The sequence below is a fragment of the Trematomus bernacchii genome, unplaced genomic scaffold (assembly GCF_902827165.1).
Source record: "Trematomus bernacchii unplaced genomic scaffold, fTreBer1.1, whole genome shotgun sequence".
NCBI lineage: Eukaryota > Metazoa > Chordata > Actinopteri > Perciformes > Nototheniidae > Trematomus > Trematomus bernacchii.
Window position 1 is genome coordinate 12,506,751 of NW_022988050.1, and position 13,967 is coordinate 12,520,717.

Genomic DNA, 13,967 nt, shown 5'->3' on the forward strand with positions numbered 1-13,967 from the left:
TGTGGGTGAGGACATACATCGCCCAGCTGTCTGCAACCCAAGCAGAGTTTTACAGAAACCGAGCATGCGGCTCTGGTCACTATGGCAACAGCAGAGCACAGGGAAACGGCGAGTCTTTTCCGTCTTTTCCTAGGTGTTGGTAACGCAGGGAGAGGATGGTTTCACCGACACTAAAAGCTTCAAACTCCCAACACATCCGCTCCAATGTAATCAAACAACCTTTTTGTATTGACAACTCTTACGGCCTTCCCCTCTTCCCCTCCATTCAAGGAATTCAGCTTCAGATATACGAGCTGCAGCAACTGAGGCTCTGATCCTTTGTGTTGTGGCTATCTTCCATCTCCTCTTGCTCTTTGAGGACTATAAAGATGGTTATATATTTATTTATTCTTCAGGATGGATATAGCTGATTTGGTTACATACAATTCACATTCTTGTTAAGGATGAATTACATATATTTTGATATGGCTTATGCATGAAATATTAAAGTCAAATTGGCTATCATGCTGTCATGCCTTACATTAGAAATATTTCTAAGAATATTTTCAACAGAAATGACAAAAACAATAATGTTAATGTGACATTTCAACGCCTTTTACAGAATGCAGGACAGGTCTATGGTCAACTTATTTGATTTGACACATTTTCGTGTGATTCTTCATCAGCCAGCATCCTTGGTATCTGTTGTTCACTGAGTTGATTCTTGCTAAGTAGCCAATATAAGGCTTAGTCATCTTGCCAAATAGTGAGCCTGTGTTGATGTATGAAAACTATGTTAGAACTGGTTTATAAATGGTTCTTAATGATTAATAAAGTGTTTACAACCTATTTCATAACCTAATTATAAACCCTTTATGAATCCTTTATAAGGGTAGTCTTATTGTAAAGTGGTACCATAATAATTAACAATAATACTTTGATGTTCATCTTTTAGACAGAGGAGGACATTGTCCATAAACAGGCTTACTGAATGAATACATGAATGAATAAAGTCCTCCTTTTAAAGGGGAACTCCACCCAGACTACAATGGCTGCTACCTGTATAACACACCGATCAAACGAGATAGATAGATACTAATGCACTACAATATACAATCTCACTAAGCTACAGACATATATAGAAATATACTACAGACACATATTGGCATTGGATTATATTGCATACATACATACATACAGTATATATACATAAATATAACTATTGGTGGTTCAGTTGAATTGTGGGTAATTTAGGCACCAGATTTTGACAAGGAAAAAGACTAGGAGGTGCAGAGAGATTCTGCTGTCCATCGTAAGACAGACAATCTTAATGAAGTGCCATGAATAATGAGTGGAGTACTTTTTAAATAAATGATACATAGACTGAAACGAGATGTGGCTGATTATAATGTGCGTCAGATACTGAGATCTTCAGATGTGCTATTTTACATTAAATTCACCAGTCTTAACATACGGCCCGGAGGCTAACACGTACACAGGGCCTCCAGTAATCCGGCTCATGGACCACGGGTGATTTTGTTTGTTTGACTTGTTGAACAATGCACACCAGATGTTGCTATGCAGCATCAAAACAGAGGCAGTCAGCAGCAGCAAGTGCATGTCCATTAGCCAGACTGCCTCTCCCTCTTTTAGATGTGTGTGTGAAAGTGTCTGCACATGCACACCAACATGGGTATTTATCATTACAGCCTTGGGAGGATTAGCCGAGCAAGGTGAGGCACAGGCAGAATTTTAAGAGGAGGGGCTAATTTTCAAAGAGCACTCATTAGCTGAACTCTCCCTCGCCCAAAAAATGTATTAACTCACCACCTCACTTAACCTTATTTTGCGATAATTAGACCACCAGCACTAAATCAAGGTATATTAAAGGCAAATCAACACATGAGTACATTCTTTGGGAGGAATAAGTCTGAGATTTTGTTGTTTTGCTGTTTTTCCATCAACATGTCCAAAACCACATTGATTTTTCACAAAGATTTCGGCCATCCAGCCTTGGGCCAAGACAAGCTGTCTGGAATCTGATTGGCTAATACAATATTTAGAGAATACCTTGACAGAGAGACATAGTTAGTTAATCCTCACACAGTGCGTGTAAGGCTGATTTTCAAGTTGAGACCAAATTCAATTTACCAAACATGAAGAGACAGGCCTGGAGTAAAGACTAAATGTCTTTTCAACACATAATATCAAATCCCTGGTCATATTGCTAACAGATTTAGCAAAAGATGCCAAAACATATTTATTTCTCCGTATTCATACATCAAAATCCAATAATCTTTTTCCCTTTTTTTTAAAAAAGCTGAAGTGTGCTAGGACAAGCTAAGACAACCAATTTCAACCAGTTATATCATCTTTCGCTCAATCCTTCTGCACCTTTCAGCCGCAAGGGAGCTGTGTTTGGACTACATTCTTAACCCGTGTACTAGAGTGACAAATATATATTTTTTTTTTTGGGAAATGGGGTGCCTTTATTATATTTATACAATGTTGGGGTTGACAATGCCAAGTAATTCCGCAGGCTGGATTCAAACATGCGTACTTGGCGAATATGGTCCGCCATATATTTAACCACTGAGCTGTCCCGTTGATTGTGATTGATATTTCTAGTTAAAATAATCATTTTATAATTTATAACCATCTCAAATTTGTATTTATTATTTTACAAAATGATGGTAACACTTATCCACTGATCCAGTAAAAGCATCCTGCGCATCTTTTTTTGTGTTATTTGATATCCTTTACTGATGCTACTAAATATGGCAGCCTATTTTCACTTCATGCAGAATATAAGGCCACTTCAGAACTATTTAGGTGTTTTTTCGCTTGTCAGATGCTCCACACTCTTTAGACTTTAGTTTGCACATACTTGACTTCTTCTTTTAAAATATCTATCTTTGGACACCATGTTGAATTCTCATGCTCTCCTACGTGGATTGGCAGGGCGTTTAATTAATTTGAATCAAATGGCATGTGCTTTCAAATGTTGAGGACAATCAGATTCATTATGTCAGAACACAGGCTAAAATAATCCAGAGGTTGAAAAACAAGCCATGACCTGACATAGACTTTTCTAAGGACCTTTTTAAGAACAGATATGAATGAGACCCAATGTAAAACAGCATAATCAAGAGTACTGTTCATAATCATTGCTCAAATGGCCCTCTTGCTGGACACTATTTTAGGTAGATCAATGGTGTACTGTTGTATCAAATGTTGTAACACTGGGCTACTTATTTGCTCTGAGCAGCTATATTTTTATCATTCCATCTTTGGTCTAAAGCCCCCTTGTGTAAATATGTACTTATGTCCATCCTGCAGGCTTTTTGTGCAGCTGTCTCTTCCAGTGAACAAATCCTTCATTCCTGAAGGACCCTGCCCTCATGACTAAGCTGCTGAAGCACAGAGGCTATTGTTAACACTGAGAGGTTCAGACACTGTAAACTTAACTTTCTTATAGTGTCACTCCTTCAGTGGCGGGGGACACAGAAAAGTGTGACCCTGAACTTTTTACATAAAGCTCAGCAGGAGGCCTGCACTCCTGAGGCCGAAGGATACCAGCAAGCTGTAAAGTTTACGATAGCACTTTAAGAAAGCGAGAGTAGCATAATTGTCAAGGATACCACTTGATACAGTGGCCTAATAATAGCAAGGCTGCCTCGACCTCTGTCCCTGCTGGAGTTCAGCCCCTGGTGTGGATATTTATAACTTCCTGACTATAATAAATGTCTTGCTCCTCATTGAGAAAATGAGAAAAAGCAATCATTTTCCTTATTTGGGAGTCCAGGATGACCAGCATTTATCAGCTATTTTAGATAAATGACTACCTAGTATTTGGTTCTAAAAATAGTTGGCCGTTATTTTTGAGTTTTGGAGATCTGATAATCTGGCTCTATTTTTAGCAGAACAAAAAGTCCTCCCCCAACAAAATGATTTCATGTCTGACACAGGCTGTAATCAATTTGTACTCTTATGTAAACCCGTAGGTAGCAGACTGATTGCGGCGATACAAAGTCAAAGCTGGGATCCCGACAAATGCCTTCATAGCGGCTTAGTACCCTGAAATGACGGAGCAAATAAGTGAACAGCAGACAGACGAGTAGTGAATGATAATGCTGAGGCTGGTGTCATTTTGCAGTCCTGTGCAGCAGTGTGTAAGGGTTTGGATACGCTTGGACACACATACACCCACAATAACACACTTCTTTAAGCCTCCGCGTGTATCTCACCGAGAAATGTTTGCTCAGCTCTCCACCACCAGCATTCGCAGAAAGCAGTGAGGTGGTATATGTAACCCACTGCTCTGTTTTGTAAGCAAATCATTATTATCGCTATTTATAGCACACTGCGGGTTTCTCTTTTCCAGTCCATAGCTTTTTTTTCCAAAAGGTACTGCTAAATATCCAGATAAAACCAGACAACACCGGCCCACTGTAAAATAATAATAGTACATTTATAAAGCAGCTCTCAATCAAGGGTGTAGCCTTGTGCTTTATGTTACAATATAATTGAATATAATTGAATTTGTTATTGTCCCAAAGTAAAAGTTAATTAAATAAGAGGATTATAATATGGAACGATAAAACAATCAGTAGCAATGCAATAAAAAAAAAAGCTAAATATGTTAATAGAAATCCATTAATGGGGATTAAAGAGTAAACCAAAGGAGAACACATGAAAGTCCTGGAGAATTAAAACCCAGAAGAAAAACGAGGGGGGCTTGGTATAATACGGAGTCAATTTGATGTTCTAAAATCAAAAGGCAGGTTATTTCACAAAACGTTGGCTGCCACTTTCATTATGTAAGGAAGAAATAATGCTTGGAACGAAGACAGTGGAGGACATTTTAAAATGTGTTTGTTAAAGGTCTTCAAATGTATTTGGCTTTGCTCCTGAGATGATCTTCGAATTTAACATGGTCTCAAATTGCTCTGTATATGTTTTTGATCTGTTTGGCAAGACAGTTGAATATTGATTTAGACTCTCTCTACTAGGTCCTAAATGGAAAAACTAAACTAAAAATATTTAGTTTTAAAGTTGTTCTTGGCTCTATGAATAAATGAGCATTGAATCCTCCTACAGCGGTAACAACATTCTGATGAAAGATGGAGTAAAATACAAAAGTACCACAAATGGTTCCTTGAGGAACGCTATATCCAATATCGCAAAAAACGATGTTAATATTTCTGAAATCTCTAATACTTTTTGCAGTTCTGTGTTTCCTTGATAACCAGTCTGAAAATGTCGTAATATGCTGTTGTCAATTAGATGTTTTGGTGCATGGTTGAAAAACAGTTTTCTACAGAAGTTTATGGAAAACAGGAAGATTACAAATGGGCCTGTAATTGCTAAGGACGGCACTGTCAGCGTTACATTTCTTTGGCAGAGGTGTTATGTTAGCTGTTTTGAAAGCTTTGAGGGAATATATCTAATTACAGGTTGTTACCTGCTATAAACACGGGACGCTAAGAACACAAGAGGATGACTTCATTTTGCTAATGGCGATACGAACTGTGTCTTCTATCATCATAATAAAAGATTGTAATTCTAGATACCAGGGAGTCGTTACAGAGTTAGCAATACTGCCTCTCTAGATGACTCATTCAAATTTGAGAAGTGCTGTTTGACTGTGAAGGAAACAGACCTAGAAGACAGTCGTTTAAAAAAATAAGAAGCTGAAAGCAAGAGTCGCTGCATCACCTGATTGAATGGAAAGGACGGAGGAACATGACACCGGCCAACTAGATTTCTATAATTCCATAATTAGATTCCTTTAACCTTTTGCACTGAAAAACAAGTGAGGGATTTCAAAGGACAGTGATGGTGCCAATGCTTGATTTATAGACAAGGTGTCGAGTATAGTACTGAATGTGCCCACACACCAATAGAGTCAGTCAGCAGGCTATTGTAATTAGGATTGAGCGATGAAACAAGCCTGCAGATGGATCCAAAATCAGGCATTATCTAACGTTGAATATAGCCTTATAATCTACTGGCTAGAAAATTAACATCACATTACTGTTGAGAGGCATTCAATATTAGTCCAGCCAGGGCTCCTTTTTATACACTATATGTCAGGTTAAGAGATCCCTAAAAACTCACCAATGAAGGTTGGATTATAGAGTGTCATATTTATTTGAGAACATATCCCGGGCCCAAAAGGCATTTGTCTGACACACGCTGAAGGGTTGTAAAGGAGGGAAATTGAGCAATTATATAAATCAATATCCCTCTGATCCACTGCACTAGAGTTTATTTGGCTGATTTTCAGACATTTGGGCCACATTGGTTGAGAAGCCAGGCACTGAGAATAAAGATTGACCTGACCTGTCTTGTGAAAATATGAGATTATACACAGTGTCATACACCTACAAGACATTTGAAAACGCAGGAAGAAGCAGAGAGGAGAATAACCTTGGAAAAACACATTTTCAAGGGGTATTCCCAGAGAGTGCAGACTATGTGGTCAATTACAAGCTCTATAACTGTCTCAAACAAGATTTGGAGTACTGATATTTTTCTGTGCTGGTTCAATTGCTTTTTTTAAAGTTTCTTTCAAGGCCCACAGACTCAGGTATATAAAATATATAGTGAAAATACAGAAGTACATCAAGTAACAAAAGGAGAGGATGCTATTGCTACCATTATCAGCTCTTATCAGTTTAATGGAAAACTAATAAGTAGAGTCATTGTGAGCATTTACAAGTTTGGAGACCTTAGAAATAAGGATATGTTCAGCCTTTAAAACCTGTCCTTTGAAAGTCTAATTCTCAGAGGGTACAGCTCAAATTTAGAAAGAAAGGAATCGCTCTGGAATAACAACTTCTTGCCAAAAAATCCTCACCACGCTAAAATGTCTAAAGAGGGAGAGAAATAATACAAAAATCCTTGTATCATAACCATAAAGGGATGCTGTACAATGTACATCTCCTTGGAGAAGTCCTTATTCGTTTTACTCCACCAGATTCAAATGACCCCAAGAGGGATCTTAAAACTCAGCAGTTCTTCCACCTTGGACACAATCGACAAGGCTATTCATCCACCCCGAAATGGAAGTTATTAGCGTCACTGCCTGATGCGTCCTGAATGACAGCTGACAAAGTAAGCTCATCAAAGCACTCTCCAGGTGGTGATACTAAGTGGTGTGAAAACTGGCTGTGGGCGCCTCATCAAAAACCATTCACCTGAGACCAGCAATAGCAGCTGCTGATGAGATGCTTGTGTTTTGCTATCAGACATTGTTATTGAGACATTCTGCTCTGTTCACACACCAGCTAGCAGTCCCCTGGGATGAGGCAGGGAGGCAGGCAGCCCGCAGCACTGGAACTGGAAGGAGGCTCCACATCCCAGCACATGACGAGGTGATTCTGGTACACAACAACAAGCAGCTGCTACTGAATGCTTGGTGAGGGGTAAAAAACTATTCCCCACCAACTTCAGCCCATTTACGCAACCATATGCTACATATGATGCCGTGCTCTGGAAGGAAAAGTGAGACACACAACAACAAGAACAAGCACCATTAGCCGCCCACAGCTTGTGCTTAGACGCGCACACACATACACACTCAAAGACAATTGAATGCTCACCCACGCTGACGCATGAAACAGAGTAGCTCGCCACGAAAAAACACTTACATTATCGCACTCTGGTTGATTCACAGGTCCTCGAACCTACGTTGTCATTAGAGCGCAGCCCTCTGACAAACGCATCATTTCACGGAGAGAAATCACTTTCCTGCGTGCCTCCCCTCAGCCCCATGTCTGCGCAAACGTCACTCGAACCAGTGGCCGACACAGCTGGGAGATCCGAGAGCGGACAGACCTGGAGCCAAGGTGGAGCAGCAGGTGAAAGGGGAGGGGAGGGGGGGACGGAAGGAGGAATGAAACAAGCGATAGAGGGTGTGGCAGGGCTCACCATTCTCAAACCAGATCTGGCATTCCTGAAGGCTGGGGTACGGCACCAGCTCTCCTCCTTCACCCTCCAGCGACACGAACAGTCCTTCCTCCCTGAGCGATGACCAGTTCATCAAAAAACAAGCAGGAAAAGAAAAACGAAAACGAAAACTTGAAAAGAAAAAAAATACCTGCAGCCGAGCAGGGGAGGATAAACGCGGGGAGGACCTCTCTTTTTCTTCCCCTTTCTGATGAAATCTCCACAGGTTTCAGTGCTGATGCTGCCCGCTCAATACAGTCGCAGCAAGTGATACAGAGCCAGGCAAGATATGGCAGTGACGCGAGGAGCGAGAGGAGGAGGAAAGAGGAAGGGGAGGGAGGCAAAGGGAAGGAGGAAGGAAGAGAACGCAGCGAGTCACTGTGTCACCGGGGGACACAGAGGTGACATTTCTATGATGGCAGTAGCACCGAGGGTTGAAAGGTGACTAAAACATTTGCCACAATAAATGAAATGAAAAATATATATTTTTTTAAACAACAACATACAGGCGCTTTCCCACAAGGAGCCCGGGAGCCTGATTCGCCTTCGTGACTGCATTAGCGCTTAGCGTGTTATGTATAGATGTGAGAGGCGCACTCTCACTATAGGAACAGGAGCTCAGGTCTCCAACAGATGAATGGTGCAGTGCTGCTGTTGTCATGGCAACCACTGAGCAAAAGGAGGGGGAGGAGAAGGGTGGGTAGAGGGAGGAAAGAAAATGGCATAAAAAAAAGGGAGGGAGGGTGCGAGGGTATTATTAAAGGGACACAGTTTTGTCGTACGTGGACAGCGCTTTGGGGACCGATCAGATCACAAGTGAAGAAAAAAAAAAGAGGAGCGGTGTTAAATGATAGGAGCAAAGGTTTCAATAAACCTACTCCATTTTCCTCTTGGGCTCCGGCATCCCCGTCTGTCCTTGTTTTACCCTTGAAACTGTATTTGTACAGCAGCAGCCGTGTTTTACGGCTATTTAGGGGTTCAAGCCCCACGGGGCAGAGAGTTTATTGTGTACCGCCTCTGCTTTTGTTGGGGGCTCATATCCCGTAGGCTGTAAGCCCGCTGGTTTCTAAATGTTTGTTATTAATCTTCTCCAGTCACACTTATTTCCCCAGCGTGACATCTCAAAGCAGCTTTCGCAGCATGTTACCAACAAGCCTTACAGATGTGCTACAGTTACACGTCAACGTTTTTGAGTGTCCCATTCTGTGCACCACCAGTCCTTATCGTAAAAGCTGGGTTTCAGATCTTACTATCTCTGCAGTCAAACATTGCCCCCAGGCAATACACTGTTTGTAAACCTTCACAAATCAAGCACTTTAAAGAGGCCCTATTACCCTTTTTGGGGGTTTCCCTTTCCTGTAGTGTGTTATGTAGGTTTGTATGCATGTAAATGATCTGCAAAGGATCAAATCCCAAAGTTCCTTCCAGAGGGAATTTCTCTCCCACACCTGAAACGCCTCTTTGTTTACTTCTGTAACATAGTGACATCACTATGTAACACTCACTCTTCTATTGGCTATTACTCCAACACATTGTACGTGATTTGTTAATGGGTGGAACATCTCTAATTGGTTGACCAATCACAACAGAGCCGGCCAGCTAACCAATCAGAGCAGACTGGGCTCTGGTTTCAGACAGAGGGTGAACATTAAAGCATGTAAACATGTCACAGCAGAGGCATTAAAAACAATTATTAACCTGAACATTTGCATTTAGGGCCCGTTCAATTTTATCCCACAAAATCAATTCAAGTAACGGTGAATTAGGAAGTATGAAAAGCGACAAAGTCCATGTAGGGAAGGGGTCAGGGTGGATGGATTGGTCCAAAATCAAAGGACTATCACTGAGTAGACGGCTGTCTATTTGTCATATAATAACTGTACTAAAGTCACCAAATGTTTGTAGTTATTTTTGTCATGTATCTCAACCACACCACAATCTTTAACCTAACCTAACCAAGAGCTTGTGTTCCCTAAACTTAACCTAATCTAGTGCAAATATGTGCTCCTGACAGATTAAAGCTAAACAAATAAACTATGATCTTTACACAGAGCTCTGTTGATAGTCAGTCATGCTTTGTCATTCTTAACATGCCTAGTTTATCCTCCCTCCCTGTGTCTTTTTTGCACATTTACCTGACAGAAACCGAACATAACTTTCTTTTTAGGTAACTTTAACAGTCATTTCAAAGGGGTTTTCTTACCTAACTTGTATACAAATCCTGAAATGTAACAGCTTGGATGTTGTGTCTTTCTTTTACTATTCTGCACCATTTCTCACCAAGCTTTATTAGAATTGAATGAACTGCAATAAATGGCAGATATAAATATTTATTATTCCTATCAAGTAACTTTGACACACTGTTAAACTGATGTGTGAACCTAATAAAGAAAAAGTACATATGCTATATTTCTTCACTAAAAACATCCATATTGTTTGGCTGAGGGCAAAAATATGACAAGGATTTCTGTCACAGCACTTAAAGCAGCGGGTTCTTTAGTGCTTTGCCTGAGGGCATCATACTTCCATTTCATGACTCCTTCCTACACTTAACCTTCACTCTTTATATTCCACCTGTGACAGAGGAGCTGAAAATGTCACATTTCCTTTCAGCGGAACAAATGATTCGGAGCGTCTGTGTCGTCTGGGACGGTTGAGGCAAGAAATAATGACAATAATTGAGGAACCATTTTCCCAAGGTGCAATGCTGGTGTAAGGAGGCGTGGAGATTGAGACGTCCCAAATGTCAGTGTTCATTTCAGAAATCCTCAGAGGATACCAGATGCCATATAAAACGCGAGGCTGGCTAAGGAGGCGTGAAGAGACGGAGATTGAGATGTCCCAAATGTCAGCCTGCCTCTCCAAAAATACAGAGAGGACAAGAGATCGTAAAAATGCTCAAGCTGGTGCACAGCAGGTCAGTGGGAGAGGACTTAAAGGAGAAGTCCAGATTTCACGATATGAAGTCTACTGTAACATAGCCTTTATCTCTTTTATACGATGTAGAAAGTATTTTGGGTTTAAGTGTTGATACAGTTATGTTATATATGCATAAATACTGAAATAAGCCATAAACTGGCAAACCTGGTTACTTTGCAGATTCAGATCTCACATTCAAATGATGCATTGGTTTGAATAAATGGTCCAATAGCATTTCAAGCTGTTAAAATTAACTACAACTTTAAAGGACTTATTACTAATTGTTGCATTAAAACATCCAGTAATAAAATACATATACACAAATGTATTATAACCTTTTATTCTTTATAATAAAAACTTGATATGTAAAGTATATCTGCTAATAATAAAGCAAGTAGCACATTTAAGCAGAAAATACTTTTACATTGTAGTATTAGTACTTCTATAATATGTATACCTGCCCTGTATGAAGAACCTCCGATTATATGTCAAAATGGATGAGAAGTCTTTAAAGTGCTAAGAAAAGTAGACAAAACATAAATATATTGATAACTACAAAACTCCATCAACCAATGAAACACATGTGATATGATTTATGACCTTAAGATATCAAGTTTACCATGCAATAACACCAAGAAAAAAAGGAAATCCTCACACTTGACATTCAATTGAGATGCTTGTTTTTTTTGTGAGAAAATAAGGAAAAAAAGGTCTGGATGTAGCAACTCATTCCATTCTTGGGTACCTCCGCTCCTACTCTCCATTAAATATCTCTAAAAAGCTATGAAGCATTTAGTTAGGATGTAGAACCATTTAGTTTTACCAGCCTTTTCCACAACTCGTCTCATCCACTACTTCAGGTAATGATACCTTTCATTTCTCCAGATGTCGCTTTTGTAAATCCCAAAATAATGTGCCTGAACACGAGTTTTAGCTGAGGGCTATAAAGCAGAATAAAACCTTATTATAGTCCATTGTATCTGTGTGAGAAATATGCCAACAAGTGATCCTGTCATCTCCAATTGGACGCTTAATACCACCAAACAATTACACAGGCACATTTAACAGAGCTCTGTTTTAATGTGGATCCTTTAAGACAATCCACACAATGAGCTGTAAAACCTGACTCAGCAGTTCAGCACACTGTGCAGTTGCTGAGCGTTTTTTATGCAGGCATCATGTGGCCATTTACAAATAATTTTTACTAGTGCCACTTATTCACATATCAGTCCATACCAGGGAGACAATAGATTTTAGATTTACTCATATTACTGTGATAATTGCAGCGAGACAGAGAGAAAAATAAGGCGTTGTAATTAAATCAAGCAGATTCTCAGGTTTTAAGGCCAAATGCAATGTCCTACCTTTATGTGGCAATCCATGGGGAGTGAGTAACTGTATTGATTGCTGCCATTAATTAGGGGAAAGCAGTGTAATCTGGGGAGAGATGTTGAAATAATTCCCTTTAAATGTAGCAGAGTGGAGCGGGAACAATCAATCAGCTGGGGCGATGGTCTCTGGCGAGCCGACACTTGAGTGAGGGGTTTATTGAGGAACAAATAAGCAATCAGTGATTACAACTCATAACTATCAGCCGCGCAGATATCACAGAGAGAATGAGCAATCATCGCCACTCATGGTCTTAGATAACTGCGCGCTAAATATAGACAATGTACACTGAGCGGTCCGGAGGATCTGTGAAAAACGCATCAAGATGAAGGAATGTTGCATATCTGAAACTAGCTGAGAACTTCTGATTTCATGTGCACAAAAGGAAGCAGAAATGATATCATGACTTGGGAAAAGTGAACATTAATGAATTATGTAGAAATCACAATCTTTAAGACACCAAGCTCTAAAAAGATCTTAGAAAAAACGTTTACTGTAGAAAAAATAACAATACCGCAAAAACATCCTGCATACAAAATGTAACTGAAGTACTAAAAGTAAAGTGTTCATTATGCAGAATGGAAACTGACAGTGTTATACTATTCTATCTATTCTATACTATTTATAGAATAGATAGAATAGTATACTTATTTTTCATGTGTTCATATGTCAGTCATACTTTAATGTGTGTTTAATGTTTGTAATATCATCAATCACGTTGTAGATAACTTTAACTAATTCAGTCAACTTTTATGGTTTGATGTATAATAATGGATCTTATTTTATAATCTGATCAATTACTTGCTTGTAAAATCTTAATTTAAAAAGTAACTTGACTCCTCAATAACTGTAAAAAAGTAAAGATAACACATTTTCCTATGCGATAAAAGTATACAGTAGCAGCACATTTAAATACTTAAGTTAAAGTACCTCGAAATTGTACAACTAGTTCAGTAATTGAGTAAATGTACTAAATAACTATGCACTGCTGCTGGACACACACAAACTCTCCCCTGACTGTTAGTCTGACCTCTCTGGAAGGCAGGGGGATTAAAAGACACTTTTCCCAGGGGTTTAATAAAGTATTCAAATATTATTGTTAGTTCAGTTTTATTAAACCTGATGGAAATTATGTTGGCAAAACAAATCTACTTTCAAAGCAAAACTGTATGTATACATCAGGGATGCAAACTCATCAGGTATGAAAAAGGTGACAAGGATCCGAGCCCCACGACCCCACGGAATATCGGCTTTAAAATGAGGAATAACAGAGGATTTTAGCAGTCAGAACAACTAAAGCAGTTAATAATAACAGAAACGCCAAAGAGTCACATCTAATAGAAATGTATAAAAGCATGTATAATTTTGGCAGCACTGTTGAGCATTTTGAAAATGTATTTTCATGCCTCTGTGCAAGGCTTAGTCTTTCCATCTGTATAGCCAGTGGTGTAAAGTAACTAAGTTCATAAACTCAAGTACTATACTTGGGTACAATTTTGAGATACTTGTACTTTACTTAAGTATTTCAATGTTTTGCTTGTTCTTCTTCTCCTCTACAGTTCAGAGGTAAATGGTGTACTTTTACTCCACTACATGTATTTAATACCTGTAGTTACTTTACAGATGTGGATGAATGATGTGAAATATAATCAAGTGTTAAATCAGACTTTAGTTCCACCTGGAGTAAATTCACAAGCTACCCTGCAGTATACAAACTAGCTGCAGCT

General features: G+C 39.3%; 1 protein-coding gene across 7 annotated transcripts in view; it reads right to left on the reverse strand.

Annotated features, from left to right (window-relative positions):
* Window positions 1-13,967, reverse strand: part of tanc2b (tetratricopeptide repeat, ankyrin repeat and coiled-coil containing 2b) — a 148,868-nt gene that overhangs the window by 56,627 nt on the left and 78,274 nt on the right. Inside the window, exon 1 of one of the 7 annotated variants that reach the window (XM_034120021.1) lies at window positions 7,915-8,116. The exons of the other annotated variants lie outside the window; for them this stretch is intronic. Coding sequence (XP_033975912.1) covers window positions 7,915-8,026 — 112 coding nt within the window. The 5' untranslated portion in view covers window positions 8,027-8,116. Of the gene's footprint in view, window positions 1-7,914; window positions 8,117-13,967 lie in introns of those variants that run through there. 7 annotated transcript variants of the gene reach the window in all.